The 21,003-nt window shown below is 41.9% G+C and overlaps 1 protein-coding gene across 2 annotated transcripts in view; it reads left to right on the top strand.

Moving 5' to 3' along the window:
* Window positions 1-21,003, top strand: part of LOC138249793 (retinal guanylyl cyclase 2-like) — a 361,038-nt gene that overhangs the window by 219,332 nt on the left and 120,703 nt on the right. For both annotated transcript variants that reach the window (XM_069203899.1, XM_069203897.1), the window contains exons 8-10: window positions 7,769-7,849; window positions 14,842-15,018; window positions 19,228-19,384. In XM_069203899.1, the coding sequence (XP_069060000.1) occupies window positions 7,769-7,849; window positions 14,842-15,018; window positions 19,228-19,384 (415 nt within the window). The remainder of the gene's footprint in view (window positions 1-7,768; window positions 7,850-14,841; window positions 15,019-19,227; window positions 19,385-21,003) is intronic.

Below are 21,003 nucleotides of genomic sequence, written 5' to 3'. Positions count from 1 at the left end.
GAGTCAGTTGACACGTTATACAGCATGAGGCTCCATAAAATATGCATGAAGTATCACAAATGTTATATAAAAATTATGTGATCCACATGCACAAGCATAACTACTAGCATGGAAATAACATTCACTAGTAAAATTCTGACTTTGACTTCAATGTAATAATTTGATGCATACATGTCAAAATGATATAAATACTATTTTTAATTCATGTTGTGGTCAGCAGCCACTTATAGAATAAACTAGCATGCTTCAAATAGGGACTTGTTAATGGTCAAATCTTCTCCATTCAAACATTCAAACTCTTCCACAAGAATAGTGCTATGTGTATTGGTATGTGTATTTTTAAAGTGCACTATCACCCTTGAGAGAATCCGGATGCTCAGCCGGTGTGTGTACCTAGCTCTGCCTAGGGTAGGTTGGTTAACTGAAAGGCCAGATCTTCAACTTCTTGTGGAATTCAAGAAGAGAGGAAGAGGCTTAGATGATGAGTGGGAGGCTCTTCCACACTTTAGGAGTGATGTAAGAGAAAGCCCACCTCCCTTATCTAGTTCTGTTTATACATGGATGCATGTGAGTAGGAATACTGTGGAGCGGAAGTGCCTGGGTGGTTGGTGGAAGGACATGCGACTGTTCGGGTAGGTGGGACCTGAGTTGTGTAGTGCCTTGAATGTGTGTGTGAGGAGGTTAAATTGATCTCATTTATGTATCAGAAGCCAGTGAACTTCTCTGAGATGTGCATATTCTTCAGTGGCGTAACGAAAAGTGAGGGGGTGCCCCTATAAAGTACACAGAGGGCTTCTCTCTGGAGTTATTCAGGATCTCTCAGGCCCGGATACTGTGTTGAGAGGGACCCCTGGAACTCCCCCCACCGCACCGCATAGGCTGCAGGGGCCTTTGCTACGCCTGTGGTCTTCATCCCTCCTTGCAAAATAGAATTATGCCTCCTACAATAGAAAACAGAAGTTTTTTTCTGGCCTTTGTCAGTATTTTGGGTGCCATCAGTAGGTGAGCACTGAAGGATCTTTGTAACTTTGCCTCCTGGAAGGTGAAACCCTGCTTTTGCACTGATGGTGCCAAGCGGAACAGTCAGAACTATAGACTGACATACCAAGAACTTTGTGAATTTGCAAAATTTGCACATTTTGAGGAATCACAAACCTATTGCCTTTGTGATCTAGCTACTGAGACCTGAGTTGCATATTAGCAAACTTTGCTAAGTGACTTGGTGAATCGTTACTTTGTGGTTCACAAAAACTCACTAAGATAGCAAATTAGCAGACATTTTTTTATATCTATGGCTAGCATGTGCTGATGCTTAACCGCTTCTGTGCCTTGGACGAGGTGACCTCGTCCAAGGCTACAGTTCCCCTTTGCCTTGGACGAGGTCACCTCGTCCAAGGCACAGGGGAACTTGGGGAAGCTCTAGCGCGCCCCCCCTGCATCCCCCTCCCCCCCAAGGAGGGGATGGAAGGGGAAGACCTTCCCCTTCCACCCCCTAACCCCCCCCAGCCCCCCTGTGACGTCAGTGTGCAAGCGCGCGCTGATTTGTCACAGGGGCCTCCCCCATCGCGCTGGAAGCCATCCAGCGCGATTGAAAGAGAAATGCAAAGCATTTCTCTTTCAATCACTGGGGGAGGCCCGGAGGGGCTTCAAAGGGAAGGAAATGTATATCCTTCCCTTTGAAGTCTCTCCCAGGGTTTCAAATGCCGGATTGCTTGCAATCCGGCTTTTGAAACCCCACTAGACACCAGGGATATTTTTTTTTTGTGAAGTTATCATAAGGGAGCGACCCCTTGGGCAAGGGTCACTCCCTCTAGGCACCAGGCATCAATTTTTTTTGTTTTTATGTTTTTTTATTTTTTTTAGATGGGGAGCGACCCCTTAGGCAAGGGTCGCTCCCCTTGGGGGAAAATTATATTTAGGCCATTTCTGCCCCCCTTGGGGGCAGATTGGCCTATTTTGATGAGGCCAATCTGCCCCCAAGGGGGGCAGAAACCACTAGACACCAGGGAGTTTTTTCTTTGCGTGAATTTCACGCACGGGGAGCGACCCCTTAGGCAAGGGTCGCTCCCTGGGGGGGCAACTTTATTTTAGGCCATTTCTGCCCCCGGGGGCGCCAGGGGAAAAAAATGTTTGGTGTTTTTTTGTTTGTTTGTTTGTTTTTTAGAGATGGGGAGCGACCCATCAGGCAAGGGTCGCTCCCCTGGGGGGCAAATTGTATTTAGGCCATTTCTGCCCCCCCTAGGGAGCAGATTTGCCGATTTTAGGTCAATCTGCCCCCAAGGGGGCAGAAACCACTAGGCACCGGGGATTTGTTTTTGGGCGCCAATGTCACGCAGGGGGAGCGACCCCGTAGGCAAGGGTCGCTCCCGGGGGGGAATGGGGGGAAAGTTATTTTAGGCCATTTCTGCCCCCCTGGGGGCAGATCGGCCTATTATGAGGCCGATCTGCCCCCAGAGGGGGCAGAAACCTCTAGGCACCAGGGCAAATTTTTTTTGTGGTTTTTTTTTGTTTCTTTGTTTTTTTAGAGATGGGTAGCGACCCATCAGGCAAGGGTCGCTGCCCTGGGGGGGAAATTGTACTTAGACCATTTCTGCCCCACTAGGCACCTGGGATTTGTTTTTTGGCGCCAATGTCACGCGGGGGAGCGACCCCGTAGGCAAGGGTCGCTCCCGGGAGGGTGGTGGGGGTTGGGGGGCAAATTTATTTTAGGCCATTTCTGCCCCCCCTGGGGGCAGATCAGCCTATTATTAGGCCGATCTGCCCCCAGGGAGGGCAGAAAACTCTAGGCGCGAGTGCACGTTTTTTTTTTTGTGTTTTTTTTTTTGTTTGTTTGTTTATGTAGAGATGGGTAGCGACCCATCAGGCAAGGGTCGCTGCCCTGGGGGGCAAATTGTATTTAGACCATTTCTGCCCCCCCTTGGGGGCAGATTGGGCGATTTTAGGTCAATCTGCCCCCAAGGGGGCAGAAACCACTAGGCACCTGGGATTTGTTTTTTGGCGCCAATGTCATGCAGGGGGAGCGACCCCGTAGGCAAGGGTCGCTCCCGGGCAGGAGGGGTTTGGGGGGGTCGGGGGTCAAATTTATTTTAGGGCATTTCTGCCCCCCCCTGGGGCCGGCTGAGCTAGAGGCCAAACTCCACAGGTAGGCACTTTGCAAAAAACACCTCTGTTTTCTTTCAAAAAATTGGATGTGTCCACGTTGCGCTTTGGGGCGTTTCCTGTCGTGGGCGCTAGGCCTACCCACACAAGTGAGGTATCATTTTTATCAGGAGACTTGGGGGAACGCTGGGTGGAAGGAAATTTGTGGCTCCTCTCAGATTCCAGAACTTTCTGCCACAGAAATATGAGGAGCATGTGTTGTTTTAGCCAAATTTTGAGGTTTGCAAAGGATTCTGGGTAACAGAACCTGGTCCGAGCCCCACAAGTCACCCCATCTTGGATTCCCCTATGTCTCTAGTTTTCAGAAATGCACAGGTTTGGTAGGTTTCCCTAGGTGCCGGCTAAGCTAGAGGCCAAAATCTACAGGTAGGCTCTTCGCAAAAAAAACCTCTGTTTTCTTTCAAAAAATTTGATGTGTCCACGTTGCGCTTTGGGGCGTTTCCTGTCGCGGGCGCTAGGCCTACCCACACAAGTGAGGTATCATTTTTATCGGGAGACTTGGGGGAACGCTGGGTGGAAGGAAATTTGTGGCTCCTCTCAGATTCCAGAACTTTCTGCCACAGAAATATGAGGAGCATGTGATGTTTTAGCCAAATTTTGAGGTTTGCAAAGGATTCTGGGTAACAGAACCTGGTCCGAGCCCCACAAGTCACCCCATCTTGGATTCCCCTAGGTCTCTAGTTTTCAGAAATGCACAGGTTTGGTAGGTTTCCCTAGGTGCCGGCTGAGCTAGAGGCCAAAATCTATAGGTAGGCACTTTGCAAAAAACAGCTCTGTTTTTTTTCAAAAAAAGGGATGTGTCCACGTTGCGTTTTGGGGCATTTCCTGTCGCGGGCGCTAGGCCTACCCACACAAGTGAGGTATCAATTTTATCGGGAGACTTGGGGGAACGCTGGGTGGAAGGCAATTTGTGGCTCCTCTCAGATTCCGGACCTTTCTGCCACAGAAATGTGAGGAACATGTGTTTTTTTAGCCAAATTTTGAGGTTTGCAAAGGATTCTGGGTAACAGAACCTGGTCCGAGCCCCACAAGTCACCCCATCTTGGATTCCCCTAGGAATCCCCCTTGGGGGAACATAGATTAGCGAAACAAGTGTTATTGCCCCTTGTCTTTCTCTACATTTTTTCCTTCCAAATATAGGAGAGTGTGTAAAAAAGACATCTATTTGAGAAATACCCTGTAATTCACATGCTAGTATGGTCACCCCGGAATTCAGAGATGTGCAAATAACCACTGCTCCTCAACACCTTATCTTGTGCCCCTTTTGGAAAAACAAAGTTTTTCTTGATAGCTATATTTTACTCATTATATTTCAGCTAATGAATTGCTGTATACCCGGTATAGAATGAAAACGCACTGCAGGGTGCAGCTCATTTATTGGCTCTGGGTTCCTCGGGTTCTTGATGAACCTACAAGCCCTATATATCCCCGCAACCAAAGGAGTCCAGCAGACGTAACGGTATATTGCTTTCGATAATCTGACATTGCAGGGAAAAGTTACAGAGTAAAACGTAGAGAAAAATTTATGTTTTTTTCACCTCAATTTCAATATTTTTCTTTTTCAGTTGTTATTTTCTATAGGAAACCCTTGTAGGATCTACACAAATGACCCCTTGCTGAATTCAGAATTTTGTCTACTTTCCAGAAATGTTTAGGTTTCTGGGATCCAGCATTGGTTTCATGCCCATTTCTGTCACTGACTGGAAGGAGGTTGAAAGCACACAAAATTGCAAAAATGGGGTATGTCCCAGTAAAATGCCAAAATTGTGTTGAAAAATTGGGTTCTCTGATTCAAGTCTGCCTGTTCCTGAAAGCTGGGAAGCTGCTGAGTTTATCACTGCAAACCCTTTGTTGATGCCATTTTCAGGGGAAAAACCACAAGCCTTCTTCTGCAGCCACTTTTTCCAATTTTTTTGAAAAAAACGAAATTTTCACTGTATTTTGGCTAATTTCTTGGTCTCCTTCAGGGGAACCCACAAAGTCTGGGTACCTCTAGAATCCCTAGGATGTTGGACAAAAAGGACGTAAATTTGGCTTGGTTAGCTTATGTGGACAAAAAGTTATGAGGGCCTAAGCGCCAACTGCCCCAAATAGGCAAAAAAAGGCCTGGCACAGGAGGGGGAAAAGGCCTGGCAGCGAAGGGGTTAACATGACTTCTGAGGTAGTTGAAGACACTTAACTATGCCTCATATTACCTGTTGTAAATAGCTTGAATGGGAGTTTTAGAGAATGAAGACTGTTTTATATTTGCTTTATATGGATAAAACATACTGCTATTACATGTTTGGACTTCCTAAGAATTGCAATTTGCAAATAATATTTTTTCTACAATGACAAAAAGCAAATGTTTTATCCTGTACACGGGTTAACTATTTTTCCTATTATAAGAACAATTATTTTTTAAAGTTAGGACTACTTGAATTATATGGAGAATTCTGTTTACAGGAAACATAAATCATCAGAAAAGTGAACTGGATTACATCAGTGGTTGTGAGTTTTGTGGTCAAAGTAGAAACAAAAATACAAAATGAAACTTAAAAATTAAAAAAACAACTATACCTCTATCTGTTTGAGCTGTGACAGACTATGGCCCTCATTACTACTTCGGCAGATGGGCTTTTCTATCCACCGAAGCCGTGCAGTAAGAAAACCACTAGTGTGGTTACCTGACCGCCAGGGCTATTACGAGCTTCCCGCTGGGTCGCCGGACAGAGACAGAGTTTCCACCTACCAGCGGGCAGCAACCCACAACATTGACGCCGGCTCATAATAGAGCTGGAGGCAATGTTGTGGTGCGTCGGATGCAGGAGCACCAGTCGTGCTTTTCACTGTCTGACAGTGAAAAGCGCGATGGGGCTGGCCATAGGGGCCCCTGCACTGCCCATGCCAAGTTCGTGGGCAGTGCAGGGGCATCCATTGGGCCCCTAGTGCCCCATCTCCGCCAGCTTTTACATGCCGGTGCAACCACCATGTAAAAGCCGCAGAAAGGGGACTTGTAATCCCCAGGGCAGCTCTGCTTGCAGTGCTGCCCTGGCTGACTGAGACCGTGGCACCATCAGGCCGTTGGCTGGCAAAAAAGTGGCAGTGCCGGTGGTCCGACCGTGCCACGTTTACCACGGTCATAATGTGGAGGCCAGACTGCCGCATTGGTGGCGATCCGACCTCCACAGCGAGTTTGGCAGTCCTAGGACCGTGAGGCTAGTAAGAAGGACCTGTATCACTGAATGCAGTTAGGGGCAGGGTCTCATCAGTTTAGACAGGAAGTTCATTGTATGTTTCCATCAGGGAGGTACTATGACCAGAACAGTATGATGCATAAAAGTTTAATATTTCGATTTTGATAATGGACAAGAAAGTTAGGGAAAACGTTAATTGCAGTATTTCCCTTATCCATTCTCATTTCTTTGAAGTAACTAATGGGCTTAGTTATAATGGACTTAAAAATATTTATCATATATTTACCCTAGGTCAAATGTTCACTGGTAAAACACATCATCTCCTCTGAATGGATTACTACATTTAAAGTGTTGAAGCTTTCCTAAAGAAATATTATTTACTTCACAGTGGCTTTATAATACTAATCACAGTTTGATACAATTTTAGCTGGCAGGATGTTTCAGTAAGATGCATGATTGTCAAACCAGTATTAAATTAGGTACTGTTGACATATTTTGTTTACAGTGCTTAGAAAAGACAGAAGTGCAGTTTAAAGTGCTAAGTAAATGTAGGATGATGATCGGAAGAGGCTGGTCACATAGCAGTGTTTCACTTTGCGCTGTGACCAGTTTTCCTCCTTACAAAGGGTGGGATGCTGATAGCACTTCTAATGCAAAGGAACTGTTTGCAAGTATCACAAACCACCCACCTCATCAATAATAACTGGAAGGTCTTGCTTTGAGGTCTGCTGTCTAATGCTGGTCTCCATAGCAGCATTTACAACTTTTCACGATGAGTTGCAATTCAATTAACAAACACTAATATTGATGCGAATGGCAGTTTGTGATTTTTTGTGAAGCCGGTTTCGACTCCTACACCTGAAATATCTCATTTAAACTCAGTTAAACTGTAGTTTATGGGCGCAGGAAAGAGACAAATGGATACATTCTCCGTAATGTATGTTGAAGATCCTCACCCACACCATTGGTGGCATGCTTCATCATCGAGTCTCATCCTGGTCCATATACCAGGATGGGCTTAACCATCTTCCAGTGAGCACTTTAGAGATTGTCTAACAGGATTGTGAAGGGTAAAAAGTCCTGAGAGCCACCCTAGTTTCTCTTTATTATTGGGTGCCCTTAGTATGATTAAAACAAGCTCCTTTTTTCTGACTTTGCATTCTTTTGGACATTTCAATAGTACTTCGCAAAGTGGTTCTACAGTCATTGTTGACTTTGCACAAAGAGTTACAGAGAAACATCTACCAACCTTGCATTGTAGCTCCTTTCCTGCCCTTTGTACATCAGGCTTCTGCAGTCTCAAATCCACAGTATTAAATTGGCCAGCTCGTGACAGCTCACGACAAGTTCAACACCATTTTCTATGATTGAAAACTGGAGTTTCCTTTTCAGAAAGTGTTGGTTTATTATTATCCTCTGTATTTTTCCAACAGGGAGATTGGGTCTGGCTGAAGAAATTTGAACCGGGCGTGTACAGGGAGCTGAGACAGAGTTCTGCCAGCATTCTAAGAAAGGTATGACCTCATTTTGAAAACTATTCCTAATATTACAACATTTCCAGCAACTCCCTCCCAACTTCTCTTTAACGACACAGATTTTAATTTTAATTTAAAATCCATCATATTTCTATGTTTTCCTACTGACTGCTCAGGCATGGTGCAATCTGTGTTTCTATTTCTAAGAAGCCATGATACTGAAAGAATCCCACGCGAGAGAAAGTGACATAAAATATCACCGACATGTGCCAACTTCAGCTCTTTAATGAGTCCCTCAGAGAACTTATTGTTGCTGAAAATGTCAGATATTATTTTTGAAAATGTTGCATCTCCAAAGGCCTAGTGCTTTTTAGAGTCCGGTACAACACGTGAAATTCACGAAAAGGCAGGAGTGAACTGAGAAGCTTTTATCAGCCTCACTGAACTGATAAAACAGTCCAGAGAACTGTTGTCATATTCATATGTGATTATGATGCAGATTACCTGGGGATACCTAAACTCCAAATGGAAGCAAATAAGATAAATATTTAGAAGATTGCAAACCATTGCTTTATCTTTAAAATAAGATGCAGCAGGAAAAACTCACACACACATATCAGCATTTTAGAGTAAATGACGAGTTACATAAACTTAAAAGAACATGTAAAAGGTGATAAAAATAATTCATGAAAGATGCTAAAAACTTTGAAAAAGCGTAATATAAAGTCAGACTCACGCTGTATGTAAATGTCACTCAAAACAAAAGGGAAATTCAGCACATATAAAAATATTGCCATGTGGGTTTAGTTTTTCAGGCTGTAAGTTACCAGGCACATTAGAGGGCCAATGTGAGACATACCTACTGCGATTGTGTCAAATTTGCCTGACATGTACAGTCCGGTGTGCAGTGTTATATGTATTTTTGTGGTTTGTATTAATTTCATTACAAAGCAAAAGAGCACTGTACTGCAGAGAGGTCGACAACAGTGTTCCCAGCCTATGGTCCGGGGACCCCTGGTGGTCCGCAAAGCCTCCTCAGGGGGTCCACGACTGCTTAGAAAATGTACTAATTTTAACAGATTAGGTCCCCACCTTTCAGTAATGACTCAGTGGGGGGGTGCCCTGATTCCAATAATGATTCAGTGGAGTTCCCTGGGTTCCAGTATTGATAAAGTGGGGGTCCACAGAAGTCAAAAGGTTAGAAACCACTGGTCTACAACATAGGCAGGATGAACTATTTTTGCTATTATAAAATAACATATTTTTCTTAAGTTAGGACTAAGTTAGGACTCTATGAATTATCTGGAAAATTATGTTTACAGGAAACATAAAACATCAAAACACTGAACTGTAAGACAACAGTGGTTGAGAGTTTTGTGATGAAGCTCTCAACCAGGTGAGTTATTCACGAGCATCACCTCAAGTCTTATTCCTTTTCAAAACATGGTGCACACTGAAGTGGAGGGTCAAAGCATCCTGCTATGGTGAACCAAGGGCGGGATGGCATGCTCTCCGGAACCATTTGGACAGATCTTTCCCAATTTCAGCAGGGGATCTTTATGATTTGAATAAAAAGAAGAAGCATGTAATCTAGAAAGATCATGTCATGTTTTTCCTATATAATGATTTTTAAAAATTGTTAGATTTCTCAAAGAATAGAATTGTAGACCAGTATTTTGGTTAACACAATACAGAAGGTGACTGTTCAACTGGTCTCATACCATTATTTGTTTAGCAGACTGTTACTTAGTCATCCACCCGAGATGTATCAGGACGTGAACAAATTTGCTGCATGTTATATAAGGTGTGTGAGTTGTGCCTGGCTCCATTAGTGAGTCTCTAATACAATTCAGCTTAAATTCTCAACCATGACATATTTGGGTCGTTCTGGGTAGTTTAAGGAAGCTGAATCATTTGAAACCTGTTTCGCTTGCTTTCATTAATTTGGCCTTGTACGTTCTTGTAATTTATTGTATGTTCAATTTTATCTGTTTTTTTTATTTTTTCTAAAAATATTTAAATGTTATTTAGATTTCATTTTCCTTTGTCATTTTTCTGTTTTAAATTTGACACCACACACTCACAAATATGTCTTCTATTCGTGCTTTGATTATTCAAAATATATTCAAATAGATTTTAAAGTTATTTAGATTTTCATTTCCTTTATTAGTCTTTAGAATTTAGCAAAACACAACTAAGAAAAGTGTCAAATATTCGTGCTGTGCTTCTTCAATATATATGTAAAAGATTTTAGATTTGCTTTTCCTATATCAACCTTTAGGCTTAGGTTTAACAAAGCAAACCCATTTTTTCTTTATGCACATGCATACTACATTATGAGTATTGCTGGACAGGAACATGTTCTGGTATCTTGGCAAGTTAGATCCCATCATTGTATGTTTGATTTCGTAATCATGTTTTTTAAAATTAAATTACCCTATTCATTTGGAACTTTCTTCCAGCAAAATGGCTTTTTCAATTAAGTGCATCACATGTCTCTTAACAAGGACTTTCCCCATCACCCACACAACTGAACAACGTCTTCTTTTAGCTAACAGAGAAGCAAACTAAAAGAGCTTAAAAATATGAAAATAATTATTATTGTTATACTATATTATGCAGCCTATCTGTTATTTATTGAAGTTGTACAATATTGTAAATAGCTGTTGAAGATACATAAGTGCAGGGGAGTAGAACCATGCAAGGCATAAATCGGTTTCTTCTGAAGTTAGAAGTCTTCGACTCCAGCACGTTTTGTTAAATTTCCTCAGTGTTACTGGTGTCAGGGCCAGTGCTTCCACAAAGCTCCACCTACTGGTGATGTTAAATGACCACACAGGGCATTTTTAGGTCGAGCATACTAGCGCCCAAGCGCTGTTTTCTGACGTGTTCATATATATACCTGGTTTTTAACCACGCCCACTGCACGCCCATCACTGTCACTCATTACTGGGCTTGCCTTTCAAAAATCCTTTGTTTTTGTTGGTAACTGCTTTACGTTTGTCCCTCCTTAGGGCAGTTTTGTTACCGCCTTGGCCATCAACCATGTTACATGGATAATTGCACTTTTGTCAATATCTTTGACTGTGAGCGAACTTCTTTTTCTTTTTGTCTCTCTCTTCGCACTCATGGCGGCACTTTGAATCGGCTTGCGTATGTCAACTGTTTTACTTTTTATTTTCAGTTTGTATGGTAAGAAAAGTCTAGTGAGGAATTTACAACGGTAATAGCTCTACCTCGAGCAAATGTGAGATCCATTGCATTGCAAATTCTTGTTGATTGTATGGAAATGCTCTGATAGAGAAAACGCTGTCACACTGAAGTGCTGGAATCCTTACATTGATCTTTACTTGGGCCAGAAAGACCATATGAATCAGTTCATGTTTGCCGTTCACTAATACCTAATAGGTCAGCCAATAGCATGCCTTATCAGTTAACTCATATCCTACAAACAGCTTGCACCTCACCCAGCCCTGCATGTCCAACATGTGTGTGAAACTAAAACCAATCAAAATAGTATTCCTGCTAGAGATAACAAGCAACAGTTATTTCAAACCTTGGTCAAGGACATGAACCTGGTCAGATTCAAACCCTATTTTTCATCCAATGTTGAGTCACCCTGACTCACACTGGGTATCAGTCATACCCTCAATGAACAATTGGCAAGAAAATCAAGCATGATTGGTGCCAGCTCTCTATTAAAGAAAGTGAAAATATTTCTCCCAGAAGCTGACTGCAGAACTGACTTTCAAGCCCTTTTACCTTTGCATTTGAATGATGGAAATGTCCTGCTCAATGGCCCCCACGACTCCATACTGTCCACTGTGAAAGAATCCATCACAGCATGCCTTCTCAAAGGGCTGAGGAAATACAACCAAATCACCCCCATTATGTTAGTCTACTGGCTTAAATTGCCAGCCCATATCATTTTCAAACTGTGTGACCTACAAACCATCATGACTAGCACCTCTGCCCAAATGGCTGTCCAGGTTACTCTCTCTGGTGGCTTTTGACACACCCACAGCCAGGACACAATTATAATTCAGATAAAAAAAGTGTAAAAGAGGAAAACACATCTTGCCCATCTAGTCCATAATCTGGAATGAAGTCTGGCTATTCATCGTGACTGCCCAAACCCTGCTTCAGTTTAGGAAAGAGCTGAAGATGCACCTATTAAAAGAAAGCAACTTGATGATTTAGCAACAGTCTACTTTCACCCTTAGCAACCAAATAGCCTTCCAATCACAGGTTGACTGTATCTTTACCTTTGCCTCTATACTGTGGGCCACTGCCTTCTGGATACATTTTTGCTATACACATACTACATACATACATAAAGCTATACATACTCATGGGAACTATTGCTATCTCACACACAGCTTTGAATAGAGAAGATCCACCACTGTTTCAAACTACAGAGTGCAAGATTTTCCGGTCCAAGCAAATTTACAAACATGCTCCTCACATACTTGCACCTCATATATAGGTTCACATCTAAGCTCATGATTTGTGTGCAGATTTCAGTGTATAGTGATTAATTTTCAAACAAATCCACTGCTTGTGAAATTATGAAGTATGCTAATTTTCTTCTATTCACATGAATACACTTAATCCGTCTCCCGTTTGTCCTTTGAAAGTAGATCACTATACTCCTGTCTACAGTTACCAGAAATTCACCATACTATTTTGTTTGGGGGGGATGGCAGGCATTATGCATTACTGTTGTTATTCCTAAAGATAGAAGGCTGCTAATTTAGTTAACAACCACTGCTTTCATCTGCAGTAATCCGCAAGTCATGAGTTCATAACCCTGAACACCAACTCAGCTATGCCTGCTTCCCAGGTTGGCAAAGTGTGCATGATTAAATTATGTTTTAGTAACATCTGTTATTTACAAGGCAGAGGTGGTGGGGCATAGCTTTTATGAGTACAGCAGGTGCAGTGTCAGGGAGGCCCAGTTGTGTGAGGTACCCACTGCATTGCTATCTTTCACTACTCAAACTGGGGGTCGAGGGCCTCATCTTCCAATCTTTAATAAGAGTACATGGTACCTTTGTCACACTACTGCAAAAGTGAATTAAGTACTGTGCAAAATATGTTATTATTAAAGCATGTGGCATTATTAAAGGAACAGTTTGCACATGTAAATTCACCAAAGCATGATTTGCAGAGAGGTGCTGATGCATATGTCTCTCCCAACTCTCTTGTGTTAAGTATGCTGGTTTTAATGTGCATAAGGAAGAGTTTTTAGGGTACTCTGTGTCACTCATACCCCCATCTCACTCTGATGCTCCGGAAGCTTATGGATGCTCCAAAGAACTGTGCAGTGATATTGTTTTTCCTATTTCTTTGTTTTTGAAGCACCTTTCGTGTGTGGTTTGAAAGCACCCTATTCACTTTTAGGAGTTGGTTTATGACATCTGTTTAATGGTCAGAAAACGGGTTCTAGGTTTTCCTACAGAATTCCCACGAAGGCTAAATCTCAAGCATGATGCAGTGTTGAGATCTCCCCCTTTCCCCTGTGCTTGGTTTTATTTCCATTTGAAAGGTGATTGACCTAGCAGTATTTTTTTAAAATATTCAGCCAAGGTTGACCTATGAAGGTATGAGCATTGGATGATCAAAAACTCAGTTCTAGTGTTAGAATTCTGTTCTAACATGGAATGAAATAATTGCCATTATTGAAATCTGTATGCTTTCGCCATACAACCTCGTCCCTTTAAAACTCCCACCAGTACCCTCCACCTTACCTGATATTCCACATATTGCTGTTGATTAGAATGCAAAAGTCCCTTGTATTTAAAGTGTCAAATGAAGTATGCATGGACCCGCTTTGTATAATTGTAAGTACATGTGATGTATAGAGTACAAACCTAACTACACTGTAACAGATTGCAGTATGGAAAAGAGGTATTCAAGAAGGGCATGAGGGTGAGTGCTGGGTGCAGCATGGGTCAGGTGAGTTATTATGGTGAAAGGAGGCGATAGTAGGGAGATGGCTGGAGATGGCTGTATAAGGAAAAAGGGAATATGTGGTCGAACCAGGAGAGTGATATTGGTCATAGATGTGGATGCAGAATAGAGAGGGGAAGGAACCGTGGGTGCCTAGACGGCAGAAAGTGAGGAGGATGAGAGGGAAAAGCAGCGGGCATGTTATGGTTATGTGCAGTGTATGTTTAGATGTGTGTATGTATGTAGTGTTGTGTTAATGTCCTGTTAATGTTCTGTTAATTTATGTAGCATATGACTCCCCCGGGCGGTTATCCTGGCTCCAAAGCAATTTCTAAATGGGTCCATAAGGTGGTCAAGTTGAAGAGTCAGCTCTTCAGTTTCTTGAGGTATTCAACAACTGAGGAGGCAGTTCTAATGTGCAGGAGCAGATCTTTCAAGGAATTAGTGGCAAGATAGGAGAAGTCATGACTGCCAGATTTGCATCTGTGTATGTGAAGAGTGTGTGCGAGTAGGAGTCCGGCTGAGCACAAGATTGTGGTAGGTTTGTGAAAGTTGATGTGGTTGTTGAGTTATGTGTGGTCATATTACATGCTCTGCTCTGGTGAATTGTAAGTCCTCTAAATTTTCTATAGGAATCCTCTTGTAAGCAAAAAACATTTACAGTGGATAGTGCTGTTGATTTGTTTTTAGTTTCTACACCTCATTAGCAGAAGAAATTCTTTTTTAGAGAATTGGTAGCCCATCATTACCAATTCTACTTAACAGTTCTCCATATGTCGAACTATGCCTTTCTGTTACAACACAGACAGTGGTCTTACATTTACAAAACATCGCTAAATAGTGACTAGTGTGAAAACCAAATTACACATTAAGATGACAATGAAAATCAGTTTGATAAGATACTTTCACAAACTCATGGCTTCTCTTTTGTGCCTAGTATCCACACACTTTGAGGAAACCCTACCATGCCCACATTCCTACTCAAACTTTACGATAACAGGGAGCTTCATGGAATTTTGGGGCATTTACAAGGAAATAAGTTGATGCTTGGTCTTAGTTGTGTTTTATTTTCCTTGTAGATGAAAGATTTGCGGAATGAAAATGTGAATCCGTTCCTGGGCTTTTTCTCAGATTGTGGGATCTTTGCCATTGTGACAGAGCACTGCTCGAGGGGAAGTTTGGAAGACCTCCTAAGGAATGAAGACGTCAAACTGGATTGGATGTTCAAATCATCCCTCTTGCTGGATTTAATTAAAGTAAATTGATGTCTTTATTTAGTATCACTGGTAAAAGCTAAATGTGTCTAAACACTTGGCCTTCTACTACTGTGACCACTTAATGTCGTGCTTGGAAGCCTAATGTCTGGTACTTTGCCAAATTCTATTGCAAAGAAAGCTACAATTTCTCATAAAGGGTGGTGTATTTTGTGGTGAGAATGTTTCACAAAATGTATAACTTCCTTGAGAGCAAAGAGTCTACAAAAATTAAAAAATACCTATTTGGTGGAAGGATATATCAATGTGCCTCGATAGTAGATGTATCTTTTGACTGAACTGAGACATCTGACATATTTAATATCAAGTGACCAATATTTTTTTTACCAGAACGTAAATAATTTGTTTCAGGATTTCTGACGTACCAGAATTCTTTTGGTTTGATATTTATTCATGTGGTCACGGCATTGGATAAAATTTCTATTTAATTGATTTTTGAATTGACGAATTTGGAGAATCTACAAGTTTATAGATTTTCCATAGTAATTAGTTAAGGGTTAGGAGTGACGACACAGGTGTTCACATAGGAAGGTCATGTTGGAGATCATAGGAAAAATAGTTACCCTCCACACAATCAAAACAGTGTACCTATTCCCAGACCTCAGTGGATTCCACACTCAATCAGGGCAATTCAAATTTGGTGCGAAAAAAAAAGCTAAGGATGTAAACAGTCTGAGAATACTGATGCAACATGTTTTTGGGTTGTTTCTAAAGAGTTCCTTCCTTGCTAAAAATCTGTGGGGCTTATTTACAAGCTCCTTGCTCCGCTAGTGCATCACTTTTTATATGGAGAAGAAGTGACGCACCTGCGGCGCAAGTAAGCCCCTGTATCTTTGGTCAGGGAATAAAGGATGGGATTAGAGTGTGTTTCCACCATACACAAAGTCACAAACATGGTTTATTTCCACTCAGGGCAACTCTGTCAATTCTAGGTTAGTCATGCAAACAAACAACTGCAAATGTCAAAGATTTGGGTACATATCCATTGTGATATATGTTCAAACCAAAAAGGCGTAATTTTACAAAAGTCATAGGAATAAATCTCCTCCTGATAAAGTAATTATTTCTGTTGTGAATGAGGCTTTTACAGCTTAACTTTAGTCCTATGTAACAATCCGTTTACATGTTTATTACTCCAGTACAAGAAAACATAATTGATATTGAAGTGATGCTGCACTTTAACACTGGGTTCATCAATAGTCCTGGACTCAATAAAGCTGTTTTTGTGCATAGTTGTGTGATACTGGATATGTGAGTGTGCCATACTCTTGAAATTCAGGGAGAAGAACACAATTTCCCCTCGAAAAAAGGATTGTGATTTTGGCTCCCAGTCTTTGTTTTTGTACAGACGTGTCGATAAATGCATTGGGTTGGCATAATTAGAGTAATTAAGCTACTAATTATTAATACTATTATTAAATTCAATTATTGTTAATCAATTAATCACATTTTATTTTCACTGATTATATAGGGTGTTGATTAACAATCATATTTTCATACAGATGAACTTCTTCAAGGCATGCATATATAATTAGTGATATAACTTAATCTGGCCATCCTAGTTGTGTTTCATGCTCAGTCATCATATTGAGTTTCCGGAGGACTGAGTCCATAGTACTCTGGATCAATTCTGCTGCCTCTGCCCACCTCAAAACTTTGATGGTGAAAGTATCAAACCTTCCTCAAGCAGCTGCCACGATTCTTGTCAACCTCCAAATTAACATGTGTCTAACCCCCCTGGTAGCTTGGCACAGAGCAGTTAGGCTTAACTTAGAGGCAATGTGTAAAGTATTTATGCAGCACTTCAAATAGTAATAAAGTAAAACCATAACAACACAAGTAGGGTTGATGGTGTAAAACTCTTCCTCTGATGAACCCTATTGCGTCAGGCTCTCAGAGGAAGTATTCCATCAGCAGACCCAACGTGGTTTCTGTTGACAGAATACTTACGGTTCACTGACAGTAAATGAGGTGGGCAGACCGTCAGTTTGGCAGACTGGGTACACTCTCATGTTTGCAACAGAGTACCCTGTCCGACAGATTCTAAATTAGGCCCAGGGTCTTTTCACAGGATGCGCAAAAACATAGTAATAAAGCCTGATGACTCGACACATGCCAAATATCAAAGCATTAAAAAGCAGAAAGAAACATGAACAGAAGAAACAATGGTCTTTGAGCAGTACTGTGACTTTACTTGTTTTACTTATCAGCATTACTGTGTAAACGAAAATTGTCAGAGGGGGTGTCACAGTACTTAGCAGCAAACAGTCTGAGTTTGTGATTTGGTAGCACTCAGGTGCAGTGACTCGCAAGGGGGGATTCTTCAATAGTGGAGCGATGAGTTCCTTCTATTTTACTCTAATGTTCTCTTGCTTATTTTGATTTTAGTAAGGTGCGATTGAACGCAGCTGTTTCTGTCCTCTTTCTTGTATCATGGACTTTCAATCTCATCCTTGCTGACATCATTGAATTTGTCATGGGTGAACAGCTGCTCCCTCTAAAATATCTGAAATACCTTCCAACCTGATAAAGTGTCATCTAATTCGGGAATTTAGGGAGGGGTTTTCACATTAAGATCCTTCACAGAAACAGGATGAATAGTCTTAAAAATATAAACTACAGGTGGAAAAAGGGGAGGACCTTTAAGTTATGGGAAAGGGAAGTATCATCTTCCTTGATTTGATTGGATCTTAAATTGAATATTTATTTATGGGTATTCTAAGAGTGACATTTTCTGTTTGAAGATGGGCTCAAAGTGTCCCCCCTTTGGGTCTGCCCAGAGATTCACTCTGATTAAGTTGTGAAATAGGCTAGCTGGGCTATTTGAGTGTCAACCCATGTGACATCATAAGGTTTGCCTGGCAGTTGACTTCCATTGGAGTAGAATACCATGGCTATGCTCAATATTTTAGTAAGTCACTCTTACGAACATCCAGGAGAAATGAGGGTCCAAGGAGTGACTCAAATGTGTAACATGTCAGGCCTACAAGTGTGTGAAAATTGTCAGATAGAAAAAGATAACTCTGCCCATTTCAACATTCTGCTCAATAATCACAAGAGAAATGCTTTCCCCTTTGTAATTCGGTACTACTGCAAGCATCTGTCTACTCGACATGCATGATGCATGCAAACAACCCTCCTGCTTCCGCGTGCCTTCTTGGAGAACAAGGTAGTTCACGGAGGCAAAAGGAACACAAGGCTTTCTGATGAGCCACCTAGTGGTTAACCAGAATCCTGATCACAGGGACCAATTCTGATTGGAAAAATAAGTGCCATTTAAATTGACCAGAACACGAGGTTGTATTTACCGTTCTGATTGGCTTCCTTTTGGTCAATTTTCATTGGTTCCTAGGTTTAGACAATTTTGTTTAGGTGTGATTGCTTCCACTGAGAGGGGCACACGAAGAATTGAGAATCCGGCTGCTGTTCATATCCCTCAATGGCCTTCACATGCAATTTGTCTTTTATTTGCCTGTATCTGATCCAGCAAAAGACAGATTTGATTTTTTTGGTACTATTTTTTAAGATGATGGGTTTCTTCCTTATGAGATACAAATATATACATCATGCCCCCATAATTAACCCAATATGTCTTGATGTACACACATAAAGCGTTTTTCAGCAGGAAATTCGCCAGGTGCTGAATTCACTGCATTCTTTTGTGAATAAGGCATGTACTGGAAATTGCACCTGAACACCTCCTAGCACACACATGGGTGTAAAGTTTGCACCAAGGTAAGTGCATGCGCCTAATTCATTTAGCAAATTCTCTTTGATAATAAGTACCAGCACAAAGCGCGGGTATAAGCACAGGTTGCAGAAATAATTGTGTGAATATATGCCAAAATGTTTTATTCGAGAGCAAATCTTCGTTTTAGTATGCCATGCAAATCATGACAGTAAAATATGAAAACTGAAAAGCATTTCCATTTTTTTACATAACTGCATTGGGCTGAAAATCTTTGAATAGTCAAGCGATGTAAGCATTTCAAGGCCCTTTTAATGTTGTTACAGTAAAGAGTCCAGGTGGCATCCGAGAGAGTTCTGAGAGAAACTGCTTAAGATGTATTGGTATTCTGTCCAGCAGCCCTAAGTATAACCTTTGGAAGCAATGGTTACAAGTTACAGAGCTAACAGAAGTTGAGAGTTGTCCCTCACGCTTGTAATATTTGTCACTTGCGATGTTTGCAGGGAATGAGATATTTGCATCACCGGGATTTCCACCATGGACGTTTGAAGTCTCGGAACTGTGTCGTAGATGGCCGCTTTGTTCTCAAAATCACTGATTATGGTTATAATGATATCGTGGAAACTCAGAAATGCCCTCGTGTTCAGCCACAGATAGGAGGTGCGTATGGCAAGAAATAAAACTAAATGGAAAATAAACTTTTGTCTAACAGGCGTAAGAAACAACTGGTTCTGAAATGACTGGGCAGGGCAGGCAGGATTTGCGGAGCTAACCTATTGACGGTTTAGGAATTCGATACACGCGTTTTATTATGAAAATAAAATATTTGAGAGTGTTTTTGTACAGTAAGCAATGCAAATGACAATGCAAAACCTATCTCCTGCAACTTGTATTGAAATTAGGGTGCCAAACGGGTGTTTGTCTGGTGTACAACAGCACAGACAACCACAAAAAGAAAAGAGCACACCTTCGCAATATGCAATATGTTAGCAGGCATCACCAAAAGGCAGTTTATGAAATCTAGATTTTGTTTCTAGGATGTTAGAGGCGCTGTCAGAAAGCTCTCTCCAAAGTATATCATTTTACCACCTAAAATGAGGTTGTCACAGAGCTTCTCTCAGAAGCCTGCAGTCCATCCTGTTGAAGTTCGGGGTTACCAAATTACAAGGCTGTCTAGTCTTGATTCCATTCATTTGTTAGAATATATTACTATACTTTTTTTACTTATATGTACATAATTTTACTGTAGATGATAATACAATCTCACCATATCAGTGTTCTACTACAAGCACAACACTATGGTAATACCCAGCGGCTGCCGCTGCATAACTCAAGAAGAGGGGTGGGAGTGGGGAGGGGGTTGGGACGAAGACGGTAAAAATAAATGAGCACTTACCTTGCCTCTGTCCCCGCCACCTCCTGCCGCCTCGTGCTCTTCTTCTTCCGGTGTCCCAGCATTCACTGCTGGAACACCAGCACAGGCTCCCCAGCAATCCTGGTGCTTCTTTCATGCAAAACCTTACACGAAAGCAGCAACAGGATTGGTTGGAGCAGTGACTGGCTCTCAGAGACAGCCCTGGGGGTCAGTGCAGTTTCTCCAGCCCAGCTGGGCTAGAGAAATCTAGGTGGGCATTTGTGTTTGGACAGCCTGAGACGTCCGGCCAACCACAAATGCGCACTTAGGTGCACTCTCCCCTCCTTCCCCGCCCACCTCCTCTGGCCCGGCCTGCTCCTCCCTGATAGTCAAGTATCGTTTCATTTTTCTGCTTCTGGCACAGCCACTGGGGCGACACTCCTTCGTTATAGCCCGTTATGGTAAGGGTTAGGATTAGTCTTACACCTGTGAAAGGGCCCATGTAGCTGTTTTGACAAAGCAGTCGTGCCTATATAGTACAGCCTTATAGCCCACTGTATCGGTCTATAACAGCCATTAAAGGCCTGCTCCAGCATTAAAGGCCCGAGCTGATGGCGAAGGCCTTTAACATGGGAGCGGGACTTCAATGCCGGTATAGCCCAGCTATGGAGGGCTATAAGGCTTTTAGAACATTCTACCACTAGGGGAAGAATGTTATAATAAATAAAACTAAGGCCTAATGGAGCCCAAGGGGAATGAAAGCCCCTCAGACTCCGTGAGGCTTTTGTTCACAGCAATAGCTGTGAACCTGACAACATTGGAATGTTAGAGCTACGGGCTTCTACCGACCATTAGAAGCTCGGAGTACTACATTGTTTTTCAATGGAGCTCTCAACATTCCAGTGTTCTAATATAGCTTTAGAAC

This window comes from Pleurodeles waltl, chromosome 8, assembly GCF_031143425.1.
Source record: "Pleurodeles waltl isolate 20211129_DDA chromosome 8, aPleWal1.hap1.20221129, whole genome shotgun sequence".
NCBI lineage: Eukaryota > Metazoa > Chordata > Amphibia > Caudata > Salamandridae > Pleurodeles > Pleurodeles waltl.
Note: the sequence above shows the minus strand (reverse complement) of the source record. Positions and strands in the feature narration are given on the sequence as shown.